The sequence below is a fragment of the Melanostigma gelatinosum genome (assembly GCF_949748355.1).
Source record: "Melanostigma gelatinosum genome assembly, chromosome: 10".
Classification (NCBI taxonomy): domain Eukaryota; kingdom Metazoa; phylum Chordata; class Actinopteri; order Perciformes; family Zoarcidae; genus Melanostigma; species Melanostigma gelatinosum.
In genome coordinates this window covers 14,131,977-14,157,895 of record NC_136643.1, presented here as the reverse complement: position 1 = coordinate 14,157,895, position 25,919 = coordinate 14,131,977, and the positions used below count along the sequence as shown (strand labels likewise).

The following is a 25,919-nucleotide window of genomic DNA, read 5'->3' as shown; positions in this document are numbered from 1 at the left end:
GGTGCTCCGTTGAGTTACTTCTGATTTGACTTTAATCCGAGTCTAAAGGTGTGATCACAAGCAGGCCGAGCATCAGCGTAGCATTTCACGTGTATATCCCTGGAACTCATTCCTCTCAGCGTTTGGACCTTTTGCTGCGAGGTGTGGACGGGAAACGAGAGACATCGTTGTGGTGGCTACAGCTGAGAGAGTAGATCTGTGAGTCTGCCAACTGTCCTCTCTACATCCCTACTCGGATGAGAGTTTCAACCTTGAGGTCAAGCCAGTGCAGAACATATGCAAGTCATTTGTATGGAATAAAGAACAGGATGGTCCTATGACGGTCAGTGCAGCTGCTCCGGGCTTTGCTGTTGGCTTACAGGAGGCAGCTCTCTGTGCCAGGCTTCTGGTGGTCACTGCAACCTGGAGCTCTTTGTAGCCGAGTTATACCTTTACTAAGAGGGGATAAAGCACCAACAAATTTAAACAGGTTGCACCATATACACTTCTTTTTACTTTACCGTTAATACATATGTAGTCCCACTAACTGCCAAGAGTGGCTGTTACCTATGACTGAACCAAGTGACTACAGCTGGCGTTAGCAGGAGAGAGAGAGAGAGAGAGAGAGAGAGAGAGAGAGATAAATCCTTATAGATATATGTTTGTAGACTTACACTTCAGGAAAAATATGATCCAAAGGTCCTTTATTATAAATGGTGAAATCTGGGTGTGAAAATACTCTCACAGTTAAACACAACTTCAAATTCACATACCATCACATGTGAAGGGTGTGGAACTATTTGGGAAATGTGGAGCATGCCAGTAACGGGTCATAAACTTCTGCGTCTGTTAGCAGCATTTTTTTTTTCTCTTTTTTTTATGTTTGATGATTCACGGCATTGGAGAGCTGAGATAGTGGACGCAAACAGCTTTATGCATGTTGTTTTTCCACCCAGTGATTCCACTGAGATATCTCCTGGAAAGATACATCTCAGCACCAGATCAATCATTCCCGTCACTCCGTCAGATCGTCTTTCCCAGTGCAGATATAGATTATGGATCTGCTCATTTCCTCTATATGAGCCAAAGAGCAGATGGATTGCACATTAAAAGTCCTCAGATAGGCAAATGGCCATTTATAAAAGCTAGAAAATGTGGGATAAAGGTGACATCATTTCAGGAAGGAGAACGATTTAGAATGGCGTGATTTTCAAAAGGCCGTTGGAGAGAAAACTTGGGAGTGAAATCGAACCATCTTGAGTTTGTGTGAAGACTTCTGTGTATGGATTCATCACATTTCAGGTGAACGAAGAGTCAATGCAATAAAAAAAACTCCATGCAGCTCAAGGTTAAGATGCTCATTAGAGAGCAAAGCTGAGGAGGAGCAACACATTCCACACTGGGGGATTCAATTGTTCAGCCCACATTTGGATATTGGCATCCTAGTCATTCTTACCAGGACTTGTTCTGGCTCAGATATCGTGAGGAAAACATTCCCTGGTGCTTCACAGAGATTAATAACAACCTTGGTCACACGGTACATTTACGTTAGACGGATGAGAGAGGAACATTTTATCAGACATCTGTTCAACCCAGCTAATCTCAGACATTTGGAAGCGAAGAGCACTTGCAGAACCAAATGAAGCCGTGAACTGTTGCTAACACTGCACAGTGACTCGTGGTGGACCGTCATCCAAGAATACCACATAAAACCAAATCACTCTTATAAAGCTATGCTGTCCCCACGGCTTTGAGCTGGGGCTTCAGAGCTTATAAAGGGGATGCAAGAACCCTTTAAGAGACTTTGTGGCCTCGGGGTTAAGGTAACAGTTAATTGTTTCGCTTGTGTCCTGAAGATATTCGCACTGACCTCATGAATCAAGCATGTGACTTATGCATCAAGCCACATCCCCTTGTTCTCCTCATGCAGCCCGCAGCCTGTGATTTATGGCCGGACAGTGGCCTGCAGAGGTGTTGGATTCAATGAAATACAGGGGAGAACATCTGGAAAGCCTATTAGCTCCAATTCACAGCTTGGGCCAGTTTGATAGCGATGGCCGATGCAAGCCTGGAATTGACATGCTGGTGCACACCGAGGGACACCGTGCCATTCTCATCGAACAGACGTGTGTGAACCGAGGTTGCTCATATTTTAAGTAGATCAATATTAATGGTCCTACTTAAAGCGCCAGGTGAGCTAACAAGAGCCTTAAATGAGCCTCTTCCATGTGTCCCTAATGTCTCCCAGATGTAGAGCACTTCAGTCCTGTTGGCGTCCTTGGTTGGAAGCAAAAGAAACTCTTAATCTGAAAAATGAAAAGGCCTTGATAGGATAAAGCGTCCATTCCAAAGCTGCGTGACATAGCCAGTGTTGCACTAGTCATTCTAGTCAAGGATAATTGGGTAAGAAAGAGCATCGGCAGGGAGTGTCTGAACAAGGTACCCCTGCCTCCACTCATCTCAGCCCCGTAATAAGAGCATGGGGAGGTGTGTTGAAATACAACCCCGTCACTATTCATCCTCACCCCCTTGATGCAACAATGACTAGCATGCAGTCTGCTTTTCATTTAAGGGAATTACCTTTGGGAGGCCAGCAGACGTCTCCCAGTTGCTCTGTGTGTGTTCTCCTCATCCCTGCAGAGCTGTCTCATTAACACAGAACCCAGCGGGCTTGGTTTTAGCATAGCCCGACCTCTGTCCTGCTGCATGGAAGCTGAAAATAATGACTCGCACATTACAGAGTCCCTGTACACACGGTCCCCAGCTCTAGCACCACTCCCCAGGTCGCTGCAGCGTATATATAGGCCTCCAGCCTCTCTAACGAGTTGACTGTAATGCTAAGGCCACTGCAGACTGAGAGCGAGAGAACATAAGAGCCATGAGGGCGAGCAGTTATGTTTTGAAATAAGAAGAAGTAGCACTAGCTTAGTCTAATTTATGGACTTTCATGAGAGTTTTTGTGAATCTAATGAGGTTTCTGACATGGAACACAAGTTTATATTTTCAGTACAAAGCATGACCTGTTGTCTTATTTCAGTTTTGAGTGGAGCAGCTATTACTCTTCCTCTGTAAAACACGTTTTTCAGCCATTGAAAAGACCTAATCATTCAATCATCACTAGGGTGGCTACTTCCTCTACAACGCTTATGAGTTCAGGCGTCATCTCACCGGGGTGTGGCTCATATCGTTTACATTTCATTCGAGCCCGCTGTGAGACATCATTGATTTCTGGGTAAACCAGGAGTTTCCATGATGCAAGCTCATGGGTGGGGGGGGGGGGGGGAGCGGTCGACGTGTCACCCATCAGGAGCTGTCAGGAGCTGTCAGAGGACAGGATCCAGACCCTTGGCTGGGAGAGGCCAGGCCAGCCAGCTGTCACCTCTCCGACACTGGCTGAGACCATCCATCTGGCTGAGAGAGGCCCACCATGGGTGGAGAGGAACTCGCCAGATCCCCGACTACATGCACATGACGGCAGGAATGCGCACACACACACACACACACACACACACAAGCAGACATGTTTCATGTGCACATAGACACACGAGCAAACGTTTATGCACGTACAATGACATACGTGCACTTCTCCACGCATGTACGCACGCATGAACTCGTGCAATGCCGTATGCACAGGGCTATTTTGGGTAATCACCAGCACAATCTGCGGTGCCGTCCACATGAATCATTCCCTCACAGACAGATCCGGGAAACAGAAGTGACACGCTGCCATCGAGCTGAACAGACACAAATAAAGAAGTCGAACATTTGGCTGTAACGCTCGCTTTAACGTACACAAACTCTGTCTCAGAGAGTGAGGTTTAACACCAGGAGTTCCTCCCCCCCCCCCCCTATATATGCATCATTATGGAGTGCATAAGAAGTCCTCTGCTGGCTATAACATTTGAATCAGTGGCAAGCTTTATCTACTCCAAAATGACCCATGCCACAGTAGTCGATCTATTGGATTTTTTACTGCTGTGAGACTCATGTAAAGTAAAACAACAACATCACCGCACATTGGTCGAGCGTCAAACACATCCACCATGGCAACGTTTGAGTAAGAGGGGTCAGTGGAGTTGCCAGACATATGGAGAGCATTTGGACACATCCAGACTCCGCATCGGCCACAACAGAGCCAGGCAGAGTGGTCTACATCTTGTTTTGGTAACGGCTCCTTTTCATACAATTGTTAAACAGCCACAATTGTACCCAGAATTCTGGATATATTTTACAAAAAGAAACTCAATTATTCATTCGCTATTTTCAATATTTTTCAAGACCGACATGAATGTCAATTGTTCAATAGGGATTCATCAGTTAGTTCGATAAATCAATTAACCAAGGCCCAGTTTAAATGTGGGTGACCTGCATGTCAAACCTTTAGTTTCACTGAAAGCTGCATTTATGAGTTTGAATTTATGAGCAATGCTCCTTGCTGTCAGCGAATACACTGATGGAGGCTCTAAGAATGTGGCAGACAGCCATCTTTTTTGGTGTGAAGACAAAACAGCCAGAAAAACCCCATTAAAATGGCCTACAGCTACCTAGAGCTGTGGTCCCATCCCAATATTTCCTCCAATTATTGACAGGGTTGGTAGCCTGATTGTTATTCAGAGTCAAGTAAAGGTGTTCAGATTCAAAGCCAGGGAATCTCATGCGCACTCGTATGCAGTGTGTTATTCTGGTGAAGTCAAGAGAAGAGAAGCGACAGCGAGCCTTGAGACATTTCTCTGGAAGACTCAGGAAGCCAAAAGACAGACAGAGGAGGAGAGCGGGAGGCCGAGATCAATGATAGTATATCTGATGACATAGCTGAGCGAGCTGTTCCCCTCTGGTGGTCTCACCATCGACCAGCTCAGAGTTGAAGAGAGTGAATTTTGTTTGGATTGGCTTTAATCTTCACATCAGACAATTGCAGGCGGCAAGTCCTTTCCTTTTTGCCACAAGAGAATTGTGTCAGGTTCTGCAAGTGCACGAGCGCAGATATGTCAGCGTGGCACGTTGACAGGCAGCTTGTTCAAATAAAGAAGTGACAAAGCTCTAAACTGAGCCACTCGAACAGTGAGAAGAGTAGTTACAGAAACACATGCACATGACAACAGGAAACAAAAACAAAGTGATTTCCTCTGCTGGTTCTTGGAGTCTGCCTGTCCATGGTGCTGAAAGGATATATTCCCAATTGTTGAAAGGGGTGATGCATACTTTTTCCACTGCAACGTTAATATCAAATGGTTACAGAGTAGTTTTAAAATGGGAGCAAAATGGAAAACAATTGTGACAGTTCTGCAAAATCAAGTTTTCTAATGCTTAGAAAAAAAAGAGTATTTGTCTTTCTTTCATGCGTAGCTGTGTGGCCATACTGTTTCGATAAATTCTCAAATCAGGCCAGCTTCTGTGTCCCTACACCACAAATATGAGCGCCGTCTCGAAAGCAAAAGCCCAAGAGAAACCGAAGTGAAAACAAGGAAATACTCCAAGATCTTTCCTGGCCATACAGAAGAAAATATGTGCTTATTGGCTCAACAATTGACATTTCAGAGGGACATTATTACCAAGATGTTGTGTGACAGAGAAAGTTTGCAGGCTTATACCCGAGGCTCTGTAATTAGCTTTAAGCTGTCCTGATGAGAAGGAATCCACCATGAGACTCACGCAAACACGGCTGCCGTCGTGCACACCTTCACTCAGCCTGGAGGTCGAATAACCAGTGAATTATTTCTGACTACTGACATCACTTTTGGTTCTGAGAGGCCAGTCAAACAACGTTGATTCTTTTACCCTACACCTATTTTATCCGTCCCATTTGCAGCATTTATGGGTATATGAGTATTAATAAGTGTTTCCACTGTGTTAGTTGCTGCCATGGGTGTAATAATCGTGCTGCCTTGGGCACACTTGAGCTTAGAGGTTGAGTTTGAACCGAATATACAGTCATAAACATCATCGCCCATGAGGGAAACTTTGTTTAAAGTCGTAAAATAACAACAATGACAAACAATGCTCTACTATCACTTCTCATAAAAGCAGGGTCCAAAGACAAATCGGGCCTTAATAGAGGTATTTTACAGAGATAGGAAAGGAATATTATTTCATTATGATGTCTCAACCACATTTAAACAATTTATCCACATAATTATGCTGGGTGTCCAGGTTGCAGCGTCGCAGTAAAGTATGGCCCGAGAAAGAGCCAAGGCCTTTTATAGAGCTGATATTAATTGATTTGTCCTGACCTGCCCAGACCTGGCCTCCCTGGGCTCAGCTTCCTCAGCGGAGCAGTGCCAAGGTCTCTCCTAACTCTGCATAAAAATAAATGAGAAGCTATGGGGCAAGTCTCTAAAGCCAGAGGATATTGTTCGATTTCACGTCAGCCCTCCAGGAGGCAATTTAAACAACCCAGCTTGCTAATCAACCTGCTATAATAAAAAAAAAAAAGGCAGTCCTGGACGGTGGCCCATTCTGAAGTGAAACAAATACTCTTACTTTGAGATTCCCTGGCCAGTTAGGCTGGCATACCATTGTGATGTTTTCTCCAAAATCCAGGGAAACAAAAACAACAACAAAAAAAGCCAGTTTGGTGTCACAACCATCCCAGAAAGAAATATGCTGATGTAAAAATAAGTTGGCGATGGTGAAATAGTTGCTCCACTGGAAGACTCTGAGCCGGGATGGGAGCCTCCCTGCTGCCGTCAACATATCACAGACGTCTCAGTGGAACCACATTGTGACCCGCGTCGGAGGAGGCAGGGCCTCGATTCCCCACCAATAATTCAATACTCTTAACATCCCCTCGGTATTCGTTGTGACCACAGAAACGTGATAGCGTTCATTCCCTGCGTTGTGCCCTGAGCCCACAGGTCAGGTGGTAGCAGATCACAGACGTCCATGTGACTCAGAGGTTAAACTAATCATGCATGACTTTCTCACATGGCCCAACCAGTGCCTTAAGAAATCTACACCAGCCTGTCATCCAGCTTGTGGGTGAACCTGCTTTTCAAGCATTTTACATCACAAGCCGGTTTGACTGATGGGTTACTGTGGCAGCTTTTCACTAAATTCACCTCTAATTATGCAGAAATACAACAAAGTCCCACACAACGCGTTTATTCAGCTCCCTGAACTCGCTTTAGACTTTAGAGAAATCGTCTGCAATCAAATTCTGTCACACCACATTTAAGCATCACATTTTTCAACTGTGTGTTTGTTAAGCTGGCCTCTATCGCTGAGATTGCCCTTCAGCTCTGTGTTAAGAGGGTTATATAAAAAATGTAAGACTAATGTCTAATCGGTTCATGACTAGGAGTAAGAACAAATAAACACTGCCCCCTACTGATACAAACACATCCTTACATTTACTTACAAATATGCTGCTGATGCACTGTCAGTATTTTTGTGTATTGGTTATAGATTTGCCGTGCTAAGCCGTCAAACACATCAGTTTGCTATATATATATTTTTTTTTATTTCATTATTGCACAATCTTTCTTTTAAAACAGCGAAATCTGAGCTTTCATCGTCGAACAAAAAGACAAGAAACTGGAAATGACCTGCTAGCATTGCCTTGATGAATTAGTGCAATGAGACATTTTCCAAAAACACCCATCAATCAGCAAACAATGCAGCCAGAAAAAGTTAAAGAAAATACAAAAACAATCTTGTGTCATGCACGGAAATCACACATCATTAATGAATAATCGACAATCACAAATATACCCTGAGCTCAGACATTTTTCAAATGTTATCCCAACAATGAACTAGCATAAACAAGCTGGTCTCAATAAAAAATAGAAATACACAGAACAAATATTTCAGGATGATCCATCATTTAAATCTCTTGGCTCTTTGTACATTGTCATCTGCGTACAGCATCACATATATTCACCAGATGACTTTATTCTCCCACAACACCTTCAGAAACGCATTTTGTTTCTTAAAAAAAGGAAAAGATCTGCGGTTAAAACCACGTCACAGTCACTGGGCTACACTAATTCTATTTTGGGGAGTTTTCCCTGGACAGAAGATGTCGTATGCTGTACAGATTGTGATTTGTAATTTTGGGCTGTACAAATAAATTGAACGGAAATATTCATACAAAAAGTCTTCCTTATGATAAAGTCACAATACCAACAGTTAGTGCTCTTAAACGGATTAGAGTTAAACATATACAATCATATTTGTAACAGCTTAATTCATTAAAAAAAAAAAAAATATGCAGCATCATTAGTCGATAATTTCAAAAGACAAACAAAGCTGTTATTAAAACACATAACATTAATAATAATAAAAAAGCTAAGAAGTTAAAAGTAAGAGAACCGGGGAAAACTCAAGAGAAAGGCAGAAACTTTCCTTTTTCTGTCCGAGTTTATCTTGTGGTTCTCTTCACTTCCTACAAACGTCAGTGTCATTTCCGTAGAGTCATTTCAGGTGCCCGCCAGACTGATCTTATCTCTGTTGTTTTCAGTAATCTAGTTTGAATTCTCGTATTACTGGTTTCAATGACACCGTTTGTGTTGCATAAAAAAAAAGAAACGGGCAACAGAGATAGATGAACCAACCATCTGCTTTCAATCTCCAAACTGTCCTTTCTCACGATCGTCTGCTTCTTCCCTCAGTGGCTCTTACTGTATGTCCACCACTCCATATCCCACAGTATGCAGTCTGCCTTTGGACTGTGTTGAAATCCCTCCACACTCTCTTAACTCTGCATTTACGTCTCTTATTATCTTAATCTCTTTGCCTGCCGTGTGGTATTTACAGCATCCCCTTCACTATCTGCACGAAGGCCTACGCAACAACGTCATCTTTCTTCTGTCCTGCATCATCCCCACAGCTCTCATTGCCTTGCCCTTCTCCTTTAAGGCCACACGGGACCTCATTTTCATCTGCAACAGTTTGGCCCTCGCCTATATCCGACTGCCCCTCCGTCTCGTCTGAGTCGGTGCCGCTCTTGTGCTCATCTTCTTCCTCTGGGTGAGCGTGTGCAGTTGCTGGGGACTCTTGACGGGTGCCGGTGCTCCTGTTGTCTGGTTTTGTTGGTGTGGGGCTCCGAGGTTGCTGGGAGGTGGCTGAATACAGATCCTGTTCCCGATCTGTTTCTTCATGGTCACCTGCACTGGCTGTTTTACATTCCTCTTCATCTTCAGAAACCAGTTTGACTGTGTCTAAATCTTGCTCATGTAATAACGTCTTCGAACCTCTCTGTTCAGGAACGGTGGACAACAGTTTGTTCTCGCTAGAGTCGCCCGATTCATTTCTTTCCTCTTCATCCGACGAGTCAGATTCTCTGACATTTTTCTCGGTAGATTCTCCAGTTTTCTGAACTGAGTTGTCGACTTCCCCGTGTTCACCAGCCGTGTCTTCATGTGCCATATTTGGGGAGCTTTCGGTCAAAGGGGAATGTGGCCGAGCAGCAGGGGAAGTTTCAGCGCCGGCAGGAGCAGAGCGAGCTTCCTCATCCTCATCTGCCTCCTTCTCCGCCTCTGAAACAGACAGTAGAACAAGTTTAAAAAAGTACAAAAAGTGCACCTGACTGCTAAGAATTTGAAAAAGGATTCATTTGTTCAGAGTCTTCTGTTAACAACAATCAATCAATGAATTAAACTGCTGCTGCATCCTCTTGTGTCAGCTATGACAAAGTATGTTGACCCTAACTTGGGTGTTTCATCCAGACTTGCGTACATACTCGCACTACTGTGCTGTACTGTAGAGCAATGGTTTGGTAAAGTCTCTGGGCATATATAATTAATGCCGTTAACTGTAAAATATTTAGCTTTTATTTCTTTTTTTTCTTCATTTGAGTGTTTTTCGCTGTGACTATATTGATATTGTAGTTTCCAAACCTGGGTGTTCAGGAGAGACGGGGGATTTTGGACTCGACTGCGTGTCCTCGCTGAAGGCGTCCGACACAACAGCAGGCTCTGGTTCATTGTCCTTCTCGGAGTCCGAGGGGTCGCTCCGTGGCTCTTTTTCCTCCGAAGGCTCTCTGTGCTGCTCTGCATCCGCGTCACCAGCGAGATTATTCAGATGCAGAGGGGAAGAAAACCCACGAAGCGGCAAAAGCGCCGTTTTCTTTCTCTCGTCTGTGTCATTTTGTAAACAAAAAAAGAGAAAAAGGGAAATTGAAGTAAAAGAGATTCAACCACACAGAAGCAGGCAAAGCAAACCAGTGAAGAGCAATGTGTGATGTTAATAATGAGTAGCACTCAAACAACACATTGATTAATGAATTAGCTGATCAACAAAAAGCTAGGTTAAAGAAAAACATGCTAAATATTAAGATTTAATATTATTATTACTTCATTACTTCATTATTTCAATACAAATGTTGTTTTTTTCCACTTCCTGTCAAGGCCTCTGTCTTTCAGTTATTTGGCTGAAGCATAAGATAAACATTTTGTTTTGTAGATGATAGAGAATATGACACAATGTTATTTCACCGTTATCTGTTTTCCCATCAATTTGCTTCAAACCGAGGTTTTGCTACTGTTATAGCATATAAACACATTTCTTAGCAGCCTTTACCTTTTACAGTTCCATGTTCGGAATCTGCGTCTTCTCTTTGGTTGCTAGCAGGTTCATCAGGCCTCGTATTCCCCTTACCTTGGACCAAATGGCCAAGTCGCTGAGTAGAGGGAAGAGTGGATTCTCTGTGTACGAGAGCCCTTCTTTCATCATCCTGAGCTTTCGCCGTATCCGACCCTGAAACAGATTGAAATACAAAATAGAATGTAACTCAGATCAAAGAGCTCTTAGACGATATGGCCTTTAAGCTGACCAACGCTTTTACCACACAGAAAAACAGCATGAACTCCTAAATTATACTGTTTGTAAGTATTCAATTTCTTAAAACTTTTGAGCTACAAACATCTGGCCGGCCAAAATGATTAGCCGAGATTTATACGATTTGTCTATAGTCAGACATTGAAGATAAACAACGTTTTGACAATCTATTAATTGTCTTCGTCGTTTATTCATGAGGCGTAAATGCCAAACAATTGCTGGTTTAAGAACACATACAATGTCATACCTTCTGTTCTACCAGGTGGCGAGCGTTTTTCCACATCTTTTGCAAAACACGCTGGAGCCGAGTGCATGAGGACAGAAACGGTACGGTTTAGTGCATACGATGTGGAGATTAGAGTCAATAAAACAGCTGCTTGTGTTAAATACCACTGCAGCTAAACAGCCTTCTATAGATACGGTTGGAACTTTTGACCTCTAGATTACAAAGAAACCTTGCCCCCATATAAAACCTATTAATATCCCTTTTTATTACATTTAATCAACTGTTACACATAGCTCTGAATACATGGACATCAGTCTGTATATACTGTATTATCAACTAGTACTCCTAGGTTGCTGGACAATACAATAAAAATGATTTTGGGATCATTCCTCTGGTTTACAGTGTTTACCTTTATGGCGTAGTTTGCAGTACAGTATGGCCAGACCCACGAGGAGTAACAATGCACCGGTTACTAAGAGGGCAATCAGTAATGCAGATGAGCTTTCTTCTTCTGCAGTTTGAAAGATCAAAGTCTCCGTTTCAATGTCATTGTCAATGCAGCTTAGCAGGTATCAGAATCAGAATCAGTGTTGTTTCTTAATGAAAGCCATCACGAATGGTGGGCTACTGGTAACAATATCCAAATGTTAATTTGTTTCTAAACGCATATTTGAAAGTAGAACTGATGCCGACGCGATATCTTACCTGGGTAGCAATCCTTTGCAGTGAACGTAGCCGTTTCAGTACTGAGACGGTTGCTCACAGTACAACTGTACGCTTCATCATCATGCTTATCCCCCAGAGATATCTGTAACCGTGGGCCCGGCTGCACCTTTCCCTGTGTTCGCCACTCGAACTTCATTAAGGGTTGAGGTTGGCTGAGCTCTGCAGAGCACAGCAGCTTTCCAGATGTGTTGGCGCGGCCCTCGTCGTTCATCTCACAGGTGATGGTGGGCTTGGCGACTTTCTCTTTACATCAATAAACAAAGAAATGAATACATACCGAATTGAATAATAATAATAAAGACAATAAAAAATAAAGAATTGGCATCACAAAAGAGGATAATTTATAAATAAAATCGGAGGCTTTTGTTGTACTGGACTGCTGGAAAATAAAGTTGTGGTTCTCTTGTCAGCTGCAGTGGGTTTTCCTTTCATATTTCTCTGTACTTTGCTGCATTTATTTTCCCTCCGCCTTCACAATCCTTCCGAAGCCGCCACTCTTTGTCGCTGCTGCTGTGGCGATTGGCATTTAATTTGATGTTTAGAAAGCTCGGGTTTCTGCTTCCTCTTTGCCGTTCGACTAGAACGGTGCAATTGGAAAAGTAAGCGAGCGATAGCGCCTCCCATTGCAGGCATGGCACCATAAAGAGCTTTCTGTTGATCAGAACGTGAAAAGATCCAATATTTCTCACAAGCAGTGTGGTCTATTAAGCAACAGGATTTTCTTTTTTTGCAGGTTGTATTTAATATAGCAACACGTCAACTTCTGTTATATAATGCAGGTACCTTTGTTGATCGATTAACTGCATATAACAAACTTTGTTTAAAAAAAGATTACATATATTTTTGTTAAACGTACCTATGACCTCCAATGTATAGTGTGACCGATGCAACCTTTTGTTGATGTCTACATCCAATTCATAGTCTCCGCTGTCTTCAATTCTGAGGTCGCTGATATTGAGATCTGCAGTTTGCCAGCCCAGCGTGACCCTGTTTTCATATGGGCTGTACACCTTCCCCTCTCGGCCATCAAACTCGATCACTTTGTTGCCATTATATTTCCAGAGAATTGCATCAGGATGTCCAGCGATGCCTGGCTTCAAGGAGACCTTCCCCCCCTTGAGCGCGTAATTTGGGGACTGTCCAGCAACTAGACACAGAGAACAGAGACTTATAGCAGCATGCAGCACAATGTGCAAAAGTACATTTGTAACATTGAAGGTTACGATGACAACGCAACACCTCAGCACACCGAGTTGCCAATTTAGTATGTGTACCTCTGTACAATCGAATATAATCCAATGCAGCATTGTGCAGAGATCTTTCCATTATTTAGTAACATGAATCTATGTTAATGGAGGCGGGCAACTCAAGGTCTAATTACTATCTTTTTGTCGAGATTTCAACTGCATTTCACAGGTTTCAACTTAGGGTGTCATGGAGACAGCTGTCGTCACGTGACCCACTTATGCAAATTCTCGCTCCTCTTTTGTCAATCAATTGATTGTGGTTGTTTTTAAGCAACATACCCAAATATTGCCTTGTTCCCGCTTCTCAATTGTGAGAATTTCTTGCTTTTCTTTGGGATAGTAAACTGAATATGTTCAGGTTTTAGAGTGTAATTGTCATCACACATTTTTCCTGTTTTTCTGACATGTTATAGACTTTAAATCGGCACAGAAACCATCAGCGGTCAGTGAAAACCAGACCAGAAACCAGCCACAGCATCAACGAGTGAGTCAGAATCATAGACGAGGAGTGTAAGTGGGCGGCTGGAGGAAGATCAAGGCCAGAGAGTGACGGATTACAATCTACACCCATGTAACACCGCCTCACAGCACAACTTAAATAACGTGATGGAATCTGAGCTATCTCCATGTCAGCTGAGCAAACTGCATCCTCTAATGAAGACCATGAAATGCAGTTGAAATCTCCGGGAAAAAAGTTAAATCAGACCATAAATCAAGATTATTTTGTCAGACCTTTATTAAGATAATTCAGTCCTCCATAAGAGTACACAAACTACAGCCTCAAAAAGTACCACATGACACCAACCAACGTAGTCTCAACAGAAAGGATCATTTCACAACATAGTGGGGTAATTGCAGGTGTTATTAGAATAGACAGGTGTAACTACAGGTATAAAGTCAAACATAAAGATACAAAGTTAAAACACGTTTTTTTAAAGGGAGTAGGTGTATTTCATGGTACTCCCTTTGTATTTAGAAGTATTGCTTTGTTCCAACAATTAGACTATAAATGAAACAGTGGATTGTTTTAAGGCATTAGGTCAATCCATGGCATACCACAGACGCATGTGTATTGCCTGCAGTGAGATAGTGAACTATTGAAGGCCTACTCAACTTTAAGCCTGCGAGGAGACTGGACACTGAGATATGACTGCACCTATGCGCTGTACTTTTCATGTCGACACCAAAGTTTAAATCTTATTTACAACCCACACGCAAACTCACCCAGGCACGAGACAATGTAGAGGATACAGAGTAGGAAAAGGCGAGCAGCCATTTCAGAAAAGGACAAAAAAGATCCCTTCTTCAAGCCGCGGTTTTACATTTACTTTCACTTCGCCACACAGGTGCTGCAGTGGTACAGGTGAAACGGGTGAAACGGGCCAAACAGGTGAACTCTCTTCCTTCTCGGTCCGATAAGTCGCAAAGCTCACAGATGGTTGGTTTTCCTGGAACAAGTCGGGACAGGCTTGAGACGGGATAACTTCGGGAGTATTCCGAGGGGCGTGTTTGTGGGCTACGGGTTGGTGTCAGAGTAGAAGAAACACCAGAGAGATTCACACCTGAGTTCCCTTCACAATAAGTTTGAAATCTGACCCTTGAAAAGGCCACACCTCAACAGTACATGGTAATCACCTTGGAAGTTTGTGAACTTTCCACACAATCCTTTCTATGCCAGTCTGCACTGAAAGGCACTTCGGTTTGGTGATCAATAAAGGGCGATCCGTTTTAGCTCAACACATTTTCATACAAGCTTTGTTTTGATTTCATGATTTTAACGACTTTTGTTACTGGACATGCCGACTTCATGTCAGTGCGTTTTATTTTGAAAATATCCCGGAAGCTTGTGATAGTTTTTTCTTTTTCTACTGGCGTTCGAGTAGAACTAAATCAGGAGTTTAAGGAACAGACCTACCTGGAAATAAGCAGGCTGCAAAGTTTTATAAAGTCTATAAAACTATTTTCAGTGATTTGTTTGACACAAAGGTTTGTAATGTTTGTAAACGTGCAGATAGGACGAATACTAATTGCCTTGAATTAAGATATCTCTTCATGTATTTGATAATTAGTATTTGTTTGAATAAAGCAAAACTAGTTGTATTGATCACTGGATGACGGTGTTCACATGAAGTAATCCACAAACAGTAAAGCAAAGACCTGTTTTACCCATCTTGTGGAGACAAAAAATCTGATTACTCATACAACAAATGGGGACAATTGCCTGTCCCCCATAGTGTAAATTATTACAATTATGGGTGAATATTGGTTTTAAGGTGTATGGTAAGGTTAGGATTAGGTAAAGGAGGGTTATGTGTTAAACTGGTAGCGGTTATGGTTAGAATAAGTCTTCAAGAAATGAATGCAAGTCAATGTAATGTCCCCAGAAGTCATGAAAAAACTCCCATATGTGTGCGTGTGTGTGTGTGTGTGTAAAAAATTAAAATACAAAAACACCAGGTGCAAGGGTTTTGGTTTTGGTTCGCACAACTCGTGCTGATATGAATTTTCTTAAGTTATTATTATCTGCATATAATAATTTCATCAAAATATTCCTCAGCATGTGTTTGCAATCTTTATGTTAACTGAAAGCCATTAAACAATGGATTTAGTGGTATATCAATTATTTACATTACTTTTTTTTTGTCATACAACATAGTGAATGACTGGTAGTATTCTAAAGTGGCATTAATTGACAAAAAAAATTACAGAACAACACATGCAAAAATCATCTCATTATTCCTCACTCTCCTTGCGCTGTTCACAGGAGTCTGTCATTGGCCCTCTGAAGCAGATGTTATTCTGTGTATGTGTGTGTAGGACTTCATGAGTGTCACACTGCCGTGGTGCGACACCCCCATAGGTAGAACACACTCCTCTGTCAACGCCCCTCGGGTAGAGTCCCAGCACATCACTGTGGAGATAACTTGGTTCTTGTTATCCCGTCCCCCAGTGATGAAGAGTTTGTTGTTACAGGCAGCGATGGCGCAGCTCGCCCTCTCGCCTAGACGGGTCACAAGGGTCCAGGAGTCTGACAGAGGTGAGTAGCAGTACATGGCATGCATGGCACCACCTGGGAGCAAAAAAAAAACATTTAAGTTAATAAATATAGACACACATATATACAAATATGCATATCTGTTTCTCACGCAATAAACCAGACCCAGATGATCACATTCTTGAAAAACAACAATTATTTGAGCAGGTTTTCTTGATCTTAATGCTCGCAATAGTTCTTTAAGAGTCTGTGTCTACAATTCATTTTTTATTAAAACTCTTCATATACACCTCAAGGCTGAGGTGTTCATCAGTGGCCCTCTTCCACCAGTCAGAGGAGGAGATGAAGGATTCAGCAGGCTGTTTGCACTGAACAGATGGCTGTCAACTGCATGTGCTGACCATTCAGTACATTTTATCAACAATTTCTACCTTTTCTGGGAGCGCAGACATCTTTTTGCAGCGCATGGAATTTGCCTGAACACGTCAGGGGTAAAACTGTTTACCTCGAACCTGTTTTTCTCCCTGCGTCACCCGTCTGTCCCTACTGCCAAGGACAAGATACAAGAGGAGTCTAAACAAGAGATAACCACACAGCATCGCCATGGAGACCTTACGGGAAGGATGCCCCCGCCTAACGACAGTCAAAAGGAGGAGTCTCCAACCTCATCATCAGGGACCGCCTTTGCCTCCGGTCTCCCACTTTCCCCACCCTTCCTAGACGAGGAGTCGTTACCTCCCTCCCCAGCACCTACTTCCACCCATCAGAATTCCATCCAGGTCCCTTTCCTCTCTCACACTCTCCCCATCCTCCCCCCACCTGGAGTTCACTGACCGCATGAAAGAGCTGGTCATTGCTGGGACCAAACACACTCCTCGCCACACTCCTCGACGGTTCCACAACCATCCTCTGTCTCCCCTACATGATAACGGAAATAATTGATATCTTCTGGGTCCAGGCTACAAGGCTAATGACACCAATGACTCTCTCCAGGAAAAGTCGGGGCCCTGTATGCAGCTAGCCGCTTCAATTCCTGTCCTGCAAGTTTATAGAAAAAGAAAGGTGAGGCTGCGAAGAAACAATAGTAAACATGCAAACTTATCAAACTTAGCATACATTCCTCGTCAGCCTGTCCAAATAAATTGGGCAAAGAAAGCTTTAACCACATTAAACTTAGCTAGTCAGGTCTCTGTCAGGAAAAACATTTTTAATCAATGATTTTATTGTTGGGCACAAACTGGACATTTTGTTTTTAACTGAAACTTGGTTAAATCAAGATAACAGTGCAGCTGTTCTTATTGAATCAACACCTCCCAACTTCAGTTTCATGAGCGAAACAAGAGCGCATAAGAAAGGAGGTGGAGTTGCTGTTTTATTTAATGATTCTCTTCAATGCAAGCAGATGTCCTTTGGTCATTTTAGTTCTTTTGAATATGTGGCTCTGAATTCCACTCAAGCTTTATTCCTAAACATTTACAGACCGCCTAAATACTGTGCAACCTTCTTTGATGAGTTTACTGAACTGCTGTCTGTAATCTGTATTGATTTTGACTGTGTTGTTATTGTTGGTGATTTTAATATCCATGTTGATAATCCCCAGGACAGAGAGTCTATAGAACTATGTGGTGTCCTTGATAACTATGATCTGACTCAGCATGTGACAGGACCCACCCACAACAGGGGGCACACTCTGGACCTAATCATCACCAAAGGTGTAAACATTTCCAAGGTTGCTGTGACTGATGTTGCACTCTCTGATCATTTCTGTGTTTTCTTTGAGAGTGCAATCTCCTTGCACACAAATGTCCAAACCAAGGTTGTGACAAAGCGTTACATCTCTGAAAACACCAGTGAACTATTTATTCAGAAGTTCTCCTCCACACCAGCCCTCTCTTGCCTCTCAGTCAATGAGCTTGTAGATGGCTTCAATTTTAAAGTTAAAAATATTATTGATGCCTTTGCTCCCACTAAAGTGAAGGTTGTCTCGGGTAAGCAAAGATCTCCTTGGAGAAATGCTACGCAGGAAGAAAGGAAGAAAAGCAGGAAGCACAATAGACCTTTCTCATTTTAACATTTTGACTTCTCATGACAAACGGTCTGAAGTCAGCTGCTAACATGCTTTCGGTGGCAATGCTAACAAGCTGTGCAGATATAATATTCACCATCTAAGTCTGGTGTTTTAGCAGCGTGCTAATATTTGCTGTTCGGCACTGATGGAAATGTCTTTTCTTGCAGGTATTTGGTTACGTGTTATCATAATTATGCAGACGACACACAAATCTACATAACTATGTCACCAGGGGACTATAATCCCATACAAGGGCTGGGTAACTGCATTGAACAAATCAACAACTGGAAGTGCCAGAATTTTCTTCAATTAAACAAAGATAAAACAGAAGTAATTGTTTTCGGTACCAAGGACGAACAATTGAAAATCACCGCTCAGCTTCAATCACTGATGTTAAAACCCACAAACCAAGCCAGAAATCTAGGTGTAGTTATGGATTCAGACCTCAACCTGAACAGCCATATCAAGACAATTGCAAAATCAGCCTACTATCACCTGAAGAATATATCAAGGATTAGAGGATTTATGTCTCAACAGGATTTGGAAAAACTTGTCCACGCATTTATCTTCAGCAGACTGGACTACTGTAACAGTGTATTTACAGGTCTCTGTAAAAAGTCCGTCAGAACGCTGCAGCTCGAGTCCTCACTAAGACCAGGAGGGTGGATCACATCACTCCAGTTCTGATGTCTTTGCACTGGCTTCCTGTCCAACAAAGAATTGACTTTAAAATCCTGCTGTTGGTCTACAAAGCACTGAATGGTTTAGGGCCAAAATACATCTCTGATCTGCTGCTACCTTATGAACCATCCCGACCCCTCAGGTCGTCTGGGACCGGTCTACTTTCTGTTCCCAGAGTCAGAACTAAACATGGAGAAGCAGCGTTCAGTTTTTCTGCTCCACATATCTGGAACAAAGTCCCAGAAAGCTGCAGGTCTGCTGAGACCCTCAGCTCATTTAAATCAAGATTGAAGACCTTTCTGTTTGCTGCTGCCTTTAATTGAACCACATTCAATTAATATATTAATCAATTTCCTGCATTTCTGCATTTTACTACTGTATTTTATTTATTACACTGTTCTTAATTGCTGTTAAATCTCCTTTTCTTTTGCCTTATGTTTTGATGCTTTTAATGGTTTTAAAAGGACTGCACAATATGTCGCCATTTCCTCCGGGACCGAGTTCTTGCAATGCGTACACTATAAAACGCAGATCGGCAGATATCTTTTCCAGACGTGGTTTGTGTGCGAGTAATTGCAGAATTGCGGCAGTGTATGGTTGATTGCGTGCAGCGTAATGTCTCAGGGAGACATCGATTATTGTTTTCAATGTATGTTTTAAATCTCCTTTACTTTTTACGACTGAATTTTATTTCTTACACTGTTTCTTTAATTGTTTTTAAATCTCCTTTTCTTTTGCCTTATGTTTTGATGCTTTTAATGGTTTTATGTGAAGCACTTTGAATTACCTTGTTGTTGAAATGTGCTATACAAATAAACTTGCCTTGCCTTGCCTTACACCCACACGTACATACTCCAAATCAAAGCCACCAACTTACAGTGATGGAGGAAGTATTTTGATGCTTCAACATAAAAAATACTCCATTACAAATAAATAAGTAAAAAAATATCTCAAACTCATAAGACAGAAAAATGTCCCCTGTGAATATCATACTATTACACATTATGTTATTAGATTATTATTGAAGATGGAATCATGTGTAAGTAGAATTTCCCTTCTTTAGTTGGCTGATGTAATGTTATTTATGCTTTTCATTTGATTGTTTTTTTCTTTGTTATATTATATACTGCTGGGCAATTTCATCGATAACAATGCATCATATTTTATGTGTTTTGTACAAACTGTACAATCCTAATCTGTAAAGTAACTAAAGTTGTCAAAATAATACAGTGGAGTAAAAAGACATAAAGAAGCATGCAATGAAAACACTTGTATGTAAAGTACAAATACCTCAGTACTGGAGTAAATGTACTCGGTTTACAATCCACCCCTGCCAACTTACCAACTATATAGATGCAGTCCTTGAAGGTGACTGCATTAGTGCATTTGGTTTCGATGGGAATGGGCGCCCGCAGCTCCCAGCTGTCTGTCCCAGGTTCCCAGCACTGAACCTGATCAGTTGCCAACTTTCCATTCGGCCCGCCACCAATCACATAGATCCATCTGTCAAAACTCGCAGCAGCAAAAGAGCTCACACCTACTGCAAGAGGAGTCATCTGCAAGCACAGCAAAACAAGGGCATCTCATGTGACATGGACAATGTAACAGGCATAGAAGTGAATATGTGAGTTATATTGTTTTAAAGCAGTGCGCTCTATGGACTGTCAGATATTTAACACCTGACGTTCACAATGATAGTATCTTAATTAATGGTTGTTATCGAGCTCCAAAGTGTTCCACAAAATAAATGAATATCTATAAAATAAATAATCACATGAATAAATTGTGGGAAATATAAAAATGCAAATGAATTAGTAAAACTCAGCTTCGTTTTATAGGCCTCTATTTTTATTTCATAATTTTTAAAAAATCCGAAATGCCCTTTTTCAAAAGTTAGCTTTCATTTCGTAATGTTATTTGTCCAATAACACACCACTCTTTATTTTATTATGTCCCTTTTCGGACTTTTCATCCAATCACATTTCCCCTGTCTCTGCAAGCTCAACAACTGCTGTCAACTTGGGAAGTTGATATTGTGAGCATGTTAGCAAACAGTTACTTATTAACTGTTTCTGGCCGCCTGATGAATGTTAAGTCCAATATTCGTTCTCCTTTTAGCTCTGTTTGGGCATTCACCATCTTCTAAGGGGGGGGGGGGGCAACTGGCTCTTTAGCTGCCGAATGCTCCGTTAGGTCTGAACTGCTGAGTCAGGTGATAATAATCATTGTTGTTGTACACATTTTAATTCCAGCTGCATGAATGAACATTTGGTGTAAAATCCACAAAAGCACTATTGTATACAGAGCTGTTATATGTTTACCTGTGCCCAGCGATTGTGAAAGGGATCATAGGCCTCTACGCTATCGAGTCTCTGAACTCCATCAAATCCACCGATTGAGTACACCTTTCCCCCGTGAACGGCCATCTTGTGTCTCCAGCGCCCAGTTGTCAAAGACTCAATTTGGATCCACTTGTCCAGGGCCCCATTATATTTCCAGACATCATGCTGTGTCTCTTTACCTCCTGCAACAACAACAGAAGCATTACACAACATAGTCACCTGCTGGACAAACTTTGTTTCACTGAATCTTTCGTGGCCGTGTGTGCGCCACATTGGGCCGCGTACTTTTTATTCTGATGTAAACTCCCATGAACTAGGCTGAACTTTCACAGCGAACGTGTTGCTGAACAGTTAAAGTAACCACAGCTGGGGTGTCAGTTCCTGAGTTGGGAAACACCTAAACCGACTACAACTGTAACTGCAGTCACTTCTTCCTGTTGTTTTGTTCAGTTGCTCAGCTATGGATTCACTGGTTGCAACACTGTGTTTAACTAAGAGAAGCTTATGAACATTTATAACAACTTGTTTACATGCTGAAGATGCAAGAAAAATAAATACATCAAGAGATGACATAAAGAAACCACAACTTGTCTGATACATAATCAGTAGACGGGGGAACAATTTCACTTTCATCTGCACAGTAGGGGATCTCCTTTACATATTACAGTAACTCAGCCTCGTTATATATGAAACCTGAATGGGGACTCTCTCACCAGATATATACACTTCATTGCGGAAAGTGATGACCGCAAACTCCACCCATTTCTTGTTTTGGGATTCATCCTCCATCTCTGTAACTGGCAGCTTGGCAACCTCCAGCCTGCTGCGTCTGAGGGGGTCCAAACAGGTGACAGTGGCGATGAAGCGTTCGTCTTTAGTGCAGCCTCCAATGATCAGGAACACCTCTGACAGAAAGTGCCGCACACGGGGTTTTGTTCGTTCAGAGACCACCTATAAACGAGTTATACAAGCACACAGCACATTAAACAATAACACAGTGAAATACAGCAGTGATTTTGATCACAAAATGACCGTTTTTATTCACCAAACAACACTAACGATATGTGACATATTAAAGGGTATAGCTCTTGCCACCTGAGGACAAAGTGATGTTTCCAAAATATCCAGGATTTTGTTCAATATTAATCATTTTTGGTCTCCCCTGCATACTGACCTCCCTGCCGGAGAGGTGATAGATGCGGGCCTCTTGCAGCAAGGGAAAAGCCTCGCTGCAGCGTCGAATCAATTCATCTGACTCCACTTTTTCCACGAAGTAAGCAGGCTCCAACAACGGCAGTCGCACATGTGAAAGCAACCTGGCCAGTGAAGGATAGCGTTCGTCCTGCCGGGCTCTGACCCAGCGCATGAGTGCTTCAAAAACACACTCCTCGCACTTGACATCCAGGTCGTCCCTCTGAAGGACAGCCTCCAGCGACTCCGCCGGCAGCTCCAGGAAGTCCTGCTGCTGGACCACCAGGGAGAACTGAGTGGTGATGTAGTCTTGAGCCCCGGTCTTCAACGCCGGCAAGGCATGGCTTTCTGCAAGATTCAGGATCCCGATGCAGCTCTCGAGGTGCAGAGACTTGCTCAGGAAGCCAGCACATGCATCCACCACACGCAGGAACTACAAGAGACAAGGCCAGCAGTGGTATCAAGATGAACACTGAGGCGGCACATTGAGGTTTCTCAACATTGTCCTTGATAAGCAAATAAGGTAACATGATTTGTCTTAGAAACCCAGAGGTTTTCTTGCCCTTACCCTTAACAATAACCAACATTACATGTTTTGTATGCTCCTCTTTATTTTATTGTTTTATTTTGTATTCTAATCTTTTTAGCGTCTTTACTGTATACAGTGTTTGTTTAAGCACTTTGTAACTCCAATTAGAAAAGTGCTGTAAATAAAGTTATTATTTCATGCACATCCTCAAATTGTACCCGAAATATAAATCTGTAATTCTATCCTCAGTCCTAGCCCGAAACCATCCTGTGAAGCAAGTGAGTAACAAGAATGCTTGAACTTCTTTTTAATAAAAAGAAAACAACCTTGCCTCCCCAAGTGTGGCACAGCTGTGTAGTTAATTTAGGCCTGTATGGAAAACTGATCCTAAGTGTGAACAACAACTGGGCAACTTTCACTTCCCTCTTTTACTCGTATCTCACTCAGTTCGATGTTTGTGCCACTGAATAGGGGAAAAACACGTCGAGCGTGAGAAGATAAGAACAATTCGAACATACATAATCAGTATCTTCAATCAGTGTGGATATCGAATGTCGTTCTGAACTACAGCAGGGCCGCAGCGTATCACATATCACTGTAATAGAACCAGTCTGTCTGAATGTGCTGTGATGGGAAAATATATTACAGTATTTTGCAGAAACAGACATCCTGTCTGAAATACTTTTACTCCCCTTTTGACGCATTATCTGAAGCTGTAAAGGCGTGAACCTTTGTATGCATAAATGATGTTGAATGTTGCATTTCGTCGAAGAAGGTTTCAGTCTGCTGAATACGTATAGTCGCTGTGCTTTCTTCCCTCTTGCAAGAGAATAAACGGAAAAAGGCAACTTTGAATCTTCTGATGACTTCATTTATTGATTTGAGAACGAAAACTCTCTCCTCCCGATTAACCTAGACATTTTCCACCACAGCATATAAATATGCTTTTTTTGCTGCTAATTCTGTACCGCAGTGTCTCCTGCCAAGCCTTTAATAAAGCATGTGCCCAAACTGACTGATTCAATGGCACTGAATTAAAATGACATTGTATTTGATAAATGGTAAACTGTTGCAGTCGGGTAGAACTTCATGACTCTAATTTCGTTCATATTTTTTGTTAAGTTTATATTTTTACTGCCGCTGAAAGAATCACATGATCATGCACGTTGTCACACTTGCGTAGAATGGGACGAAGTTCCTCATCTTATTTGAAAACCGTTCACACCCAATTGGGTCAAGTAAAAAAAATGTGACACGCTAAAAAGGAACGTGTTCTTTCTTTGCTGATTGATTTACGTTTTGAGAATGTTGATGATCTTATAAAACATGAAGTCAGAAATCAGCTTCTTTGACAATAATAACAGTCCACTTTTTGTAGAACTCCTTGCTTTTACTGACATTCACTTTGTCACGCTAAAATATGTTGCTGATAGGAGATAAGAAAAGAGTTAAAGATTTAGATGTGTAAAGTGTAAACTAATCCAGTATCTTCTTTCACTTTTATTGTGCGTAATTAGTGGTTTTACCTGAAATTGACTGGCAGCCTCCAGTATTCTCTGGACATTTGAGTTTGTAAGGAGGGCATGGCTGGTGTAGGTATACTCCAGGAGAGCGTGCATCGTCCCACTGTCCAACCCCTTTATTTCCACATGCTTCTCATGACTCTCCTTCAGACCACTGCAAAACATGGCCCTACGCAAAAAAAAAAATGAAAGATTATTCAGGAAAACCAGCAGTGCCATTACAGCGGCGTTAGACAACTTTTGGATTTATTTTACCTGAAGTACTGACTGGCAGCAGCGAGTATGGCTCTGTGACAAGGGAAGTCGTGTCCGTGAACACACAGGACCACATCGGTCAGTTCTCTGTTCACTCGTAGGGTTTCCATTCCTCTCTGCAGCTCCACGGGTAGACCTCCATCTTCCCAGCGTAGCTCACTTGAGCCCGTCAGGCTGTTTCTCTCCTCGTCTTTGCTGGAGTCGTCTGCGAGGGGCAGCAAGGGGCAGTCTGTCGTCCTCTCCAGTGAGTCACTCATCTTTTACATCAAAAACTGGCAAAGAACTGCACGCAGCTACTCTAGGTGCACCTGCACCAGCAAAAAAGACGCCTGTGGTTTACGCCTATAACAGTTGTGTCGCTTTCAGATGCGGATCTGTTTTTTTGCCTGCACTCTTCATACTTCCTATTCCTGTTCTGTGCGAAATGTGTAGCAATGCTTGTTTCTATACACTTCCTCTTCTGGTGCTGAGCTCATTTCCTCTAAATTACCCAATTTTCCCCATATTTCGCAGAAACTCAAACACCAGGTCTCCTCCAACAGATGACACCAAATATGATTCTGTAGACAACACTCAGTATCTTATCTGCAGTGTTTAAAGTGGATTTAAGTGTAACATCTTGAATACATATCTGTTGTTGTGTGTCCGTATATTTGCTGTCAACAGCTATCTTTTTGTTTGATTGTCTTGGTGCCTGAGGTGCAACTGAAGTGCCCCTGAGCAAGGCCCTTCATCCCTGATACATTGGTTACCAATCCTTTTTGGCTTGCACAGTTGCATATGTCTATAGGTTTTGAGCAATAGGTTCACAGATCGTACCTTTTTAAAGCCTAAAGACGTAAAACTATCAAGCAAAGATTAGAGAACAGTTGGGAATAAATACATTTGTAGATGTTTTTTTCTTATTGCTATATACAACAACATATAATGAACTATTTTTACGATTGAAAGTATTAGTTTAAGTAGTAGCAACACATTTACCACTATATTGCTTTTTATTATTGATATCACCATGAAGTATTATTATGTTGTTGTTGTATTTTCTCTCTATGATATGCTATATCATAGTATTATTTTCTATTTCCAGGATTATTAGACATTATTATATCATAACAATGGGCCACCTGTCCAGCGAGCACCCAGCAGTCCTTGCATGGAGGCCCTGGGTTTGACTTCAAAATAAACGGTCTAAATGATTACAACCAGTCATTACGTACAGACTGCACACCAGAGTAAACAAAGTCTCTAAATCTTGATCACAGTCACTGATTGCAGTTAAAATTCCGAACAAAGGCCAGAGTTACATGATATGCATGTGCTGTAGTTCTGGATTCCTGCTGCATAAATATTTGCACAATTCTCTTTCAAGTTGAAGGCATTG

At 42.1% G+C, this 25,919-nt stretch overlaps 2 protein-coding genes across 2 annotated transcripts; both read right to left on the bottom strand.

Moving 5' to 3' along the window:
* Positions 1–7,145: 7,145 nt before the first annotated feature.
* On the bottom strand, positions 7,146–14,286 carry LOC306783881 (uncharacterized protein). Its single transcript, XM_079277719.1, has 8 exons — positions 14,179–14,286; positions 12,564–12,854; positions 11,687–11,950; positions 11,391–11,492; positions 11,003–11,053; positions 10,498–10,674; positions 9,816–10,055; positions 7,146–9,455 (listed from the first exon to the last, which is right to left on the bottom strand). The coding sequence occupies exons 1-8, from the start codon at positions 14,228–14,230 to the stop codon at positions 8,761–8,763; spliced, it is 1,872 nt and encodes a 623-aa protein (XP_079133845.1). The 5' UTR covers positions 14,231–14,286; the 3' UTR covers positions 7,146–8,760.
* On the bottom strand, positions 13,688–24,934 carry klhl6 (kelch-like family member 6). The gene is made up of 7 exons (XM_079277720.1): positions 24,539–24,934; positions 24,287–24,452; positions 22,215–22,664; positions 21,754–21,991; positions 21,020–21,222; positions 20,041–20,254; positions 13,688–16,024 (listed from the first exon to the last, which is right to left on the bottom strand). Exons 1-7 carry the CDS (start codon positions 24,793–24,795, stop codon positions 15,726–15,728), a joined length of 1,827 nt encoding a protein of 608 aa, XP_079133846.1. The 5' UTR covers positions 24,796–24,934; the 3' UTR covers positions 13,688–15,725.
* Between the last annotated feature and the right edge of the window lie 985 nt (positions 24,935–25,919).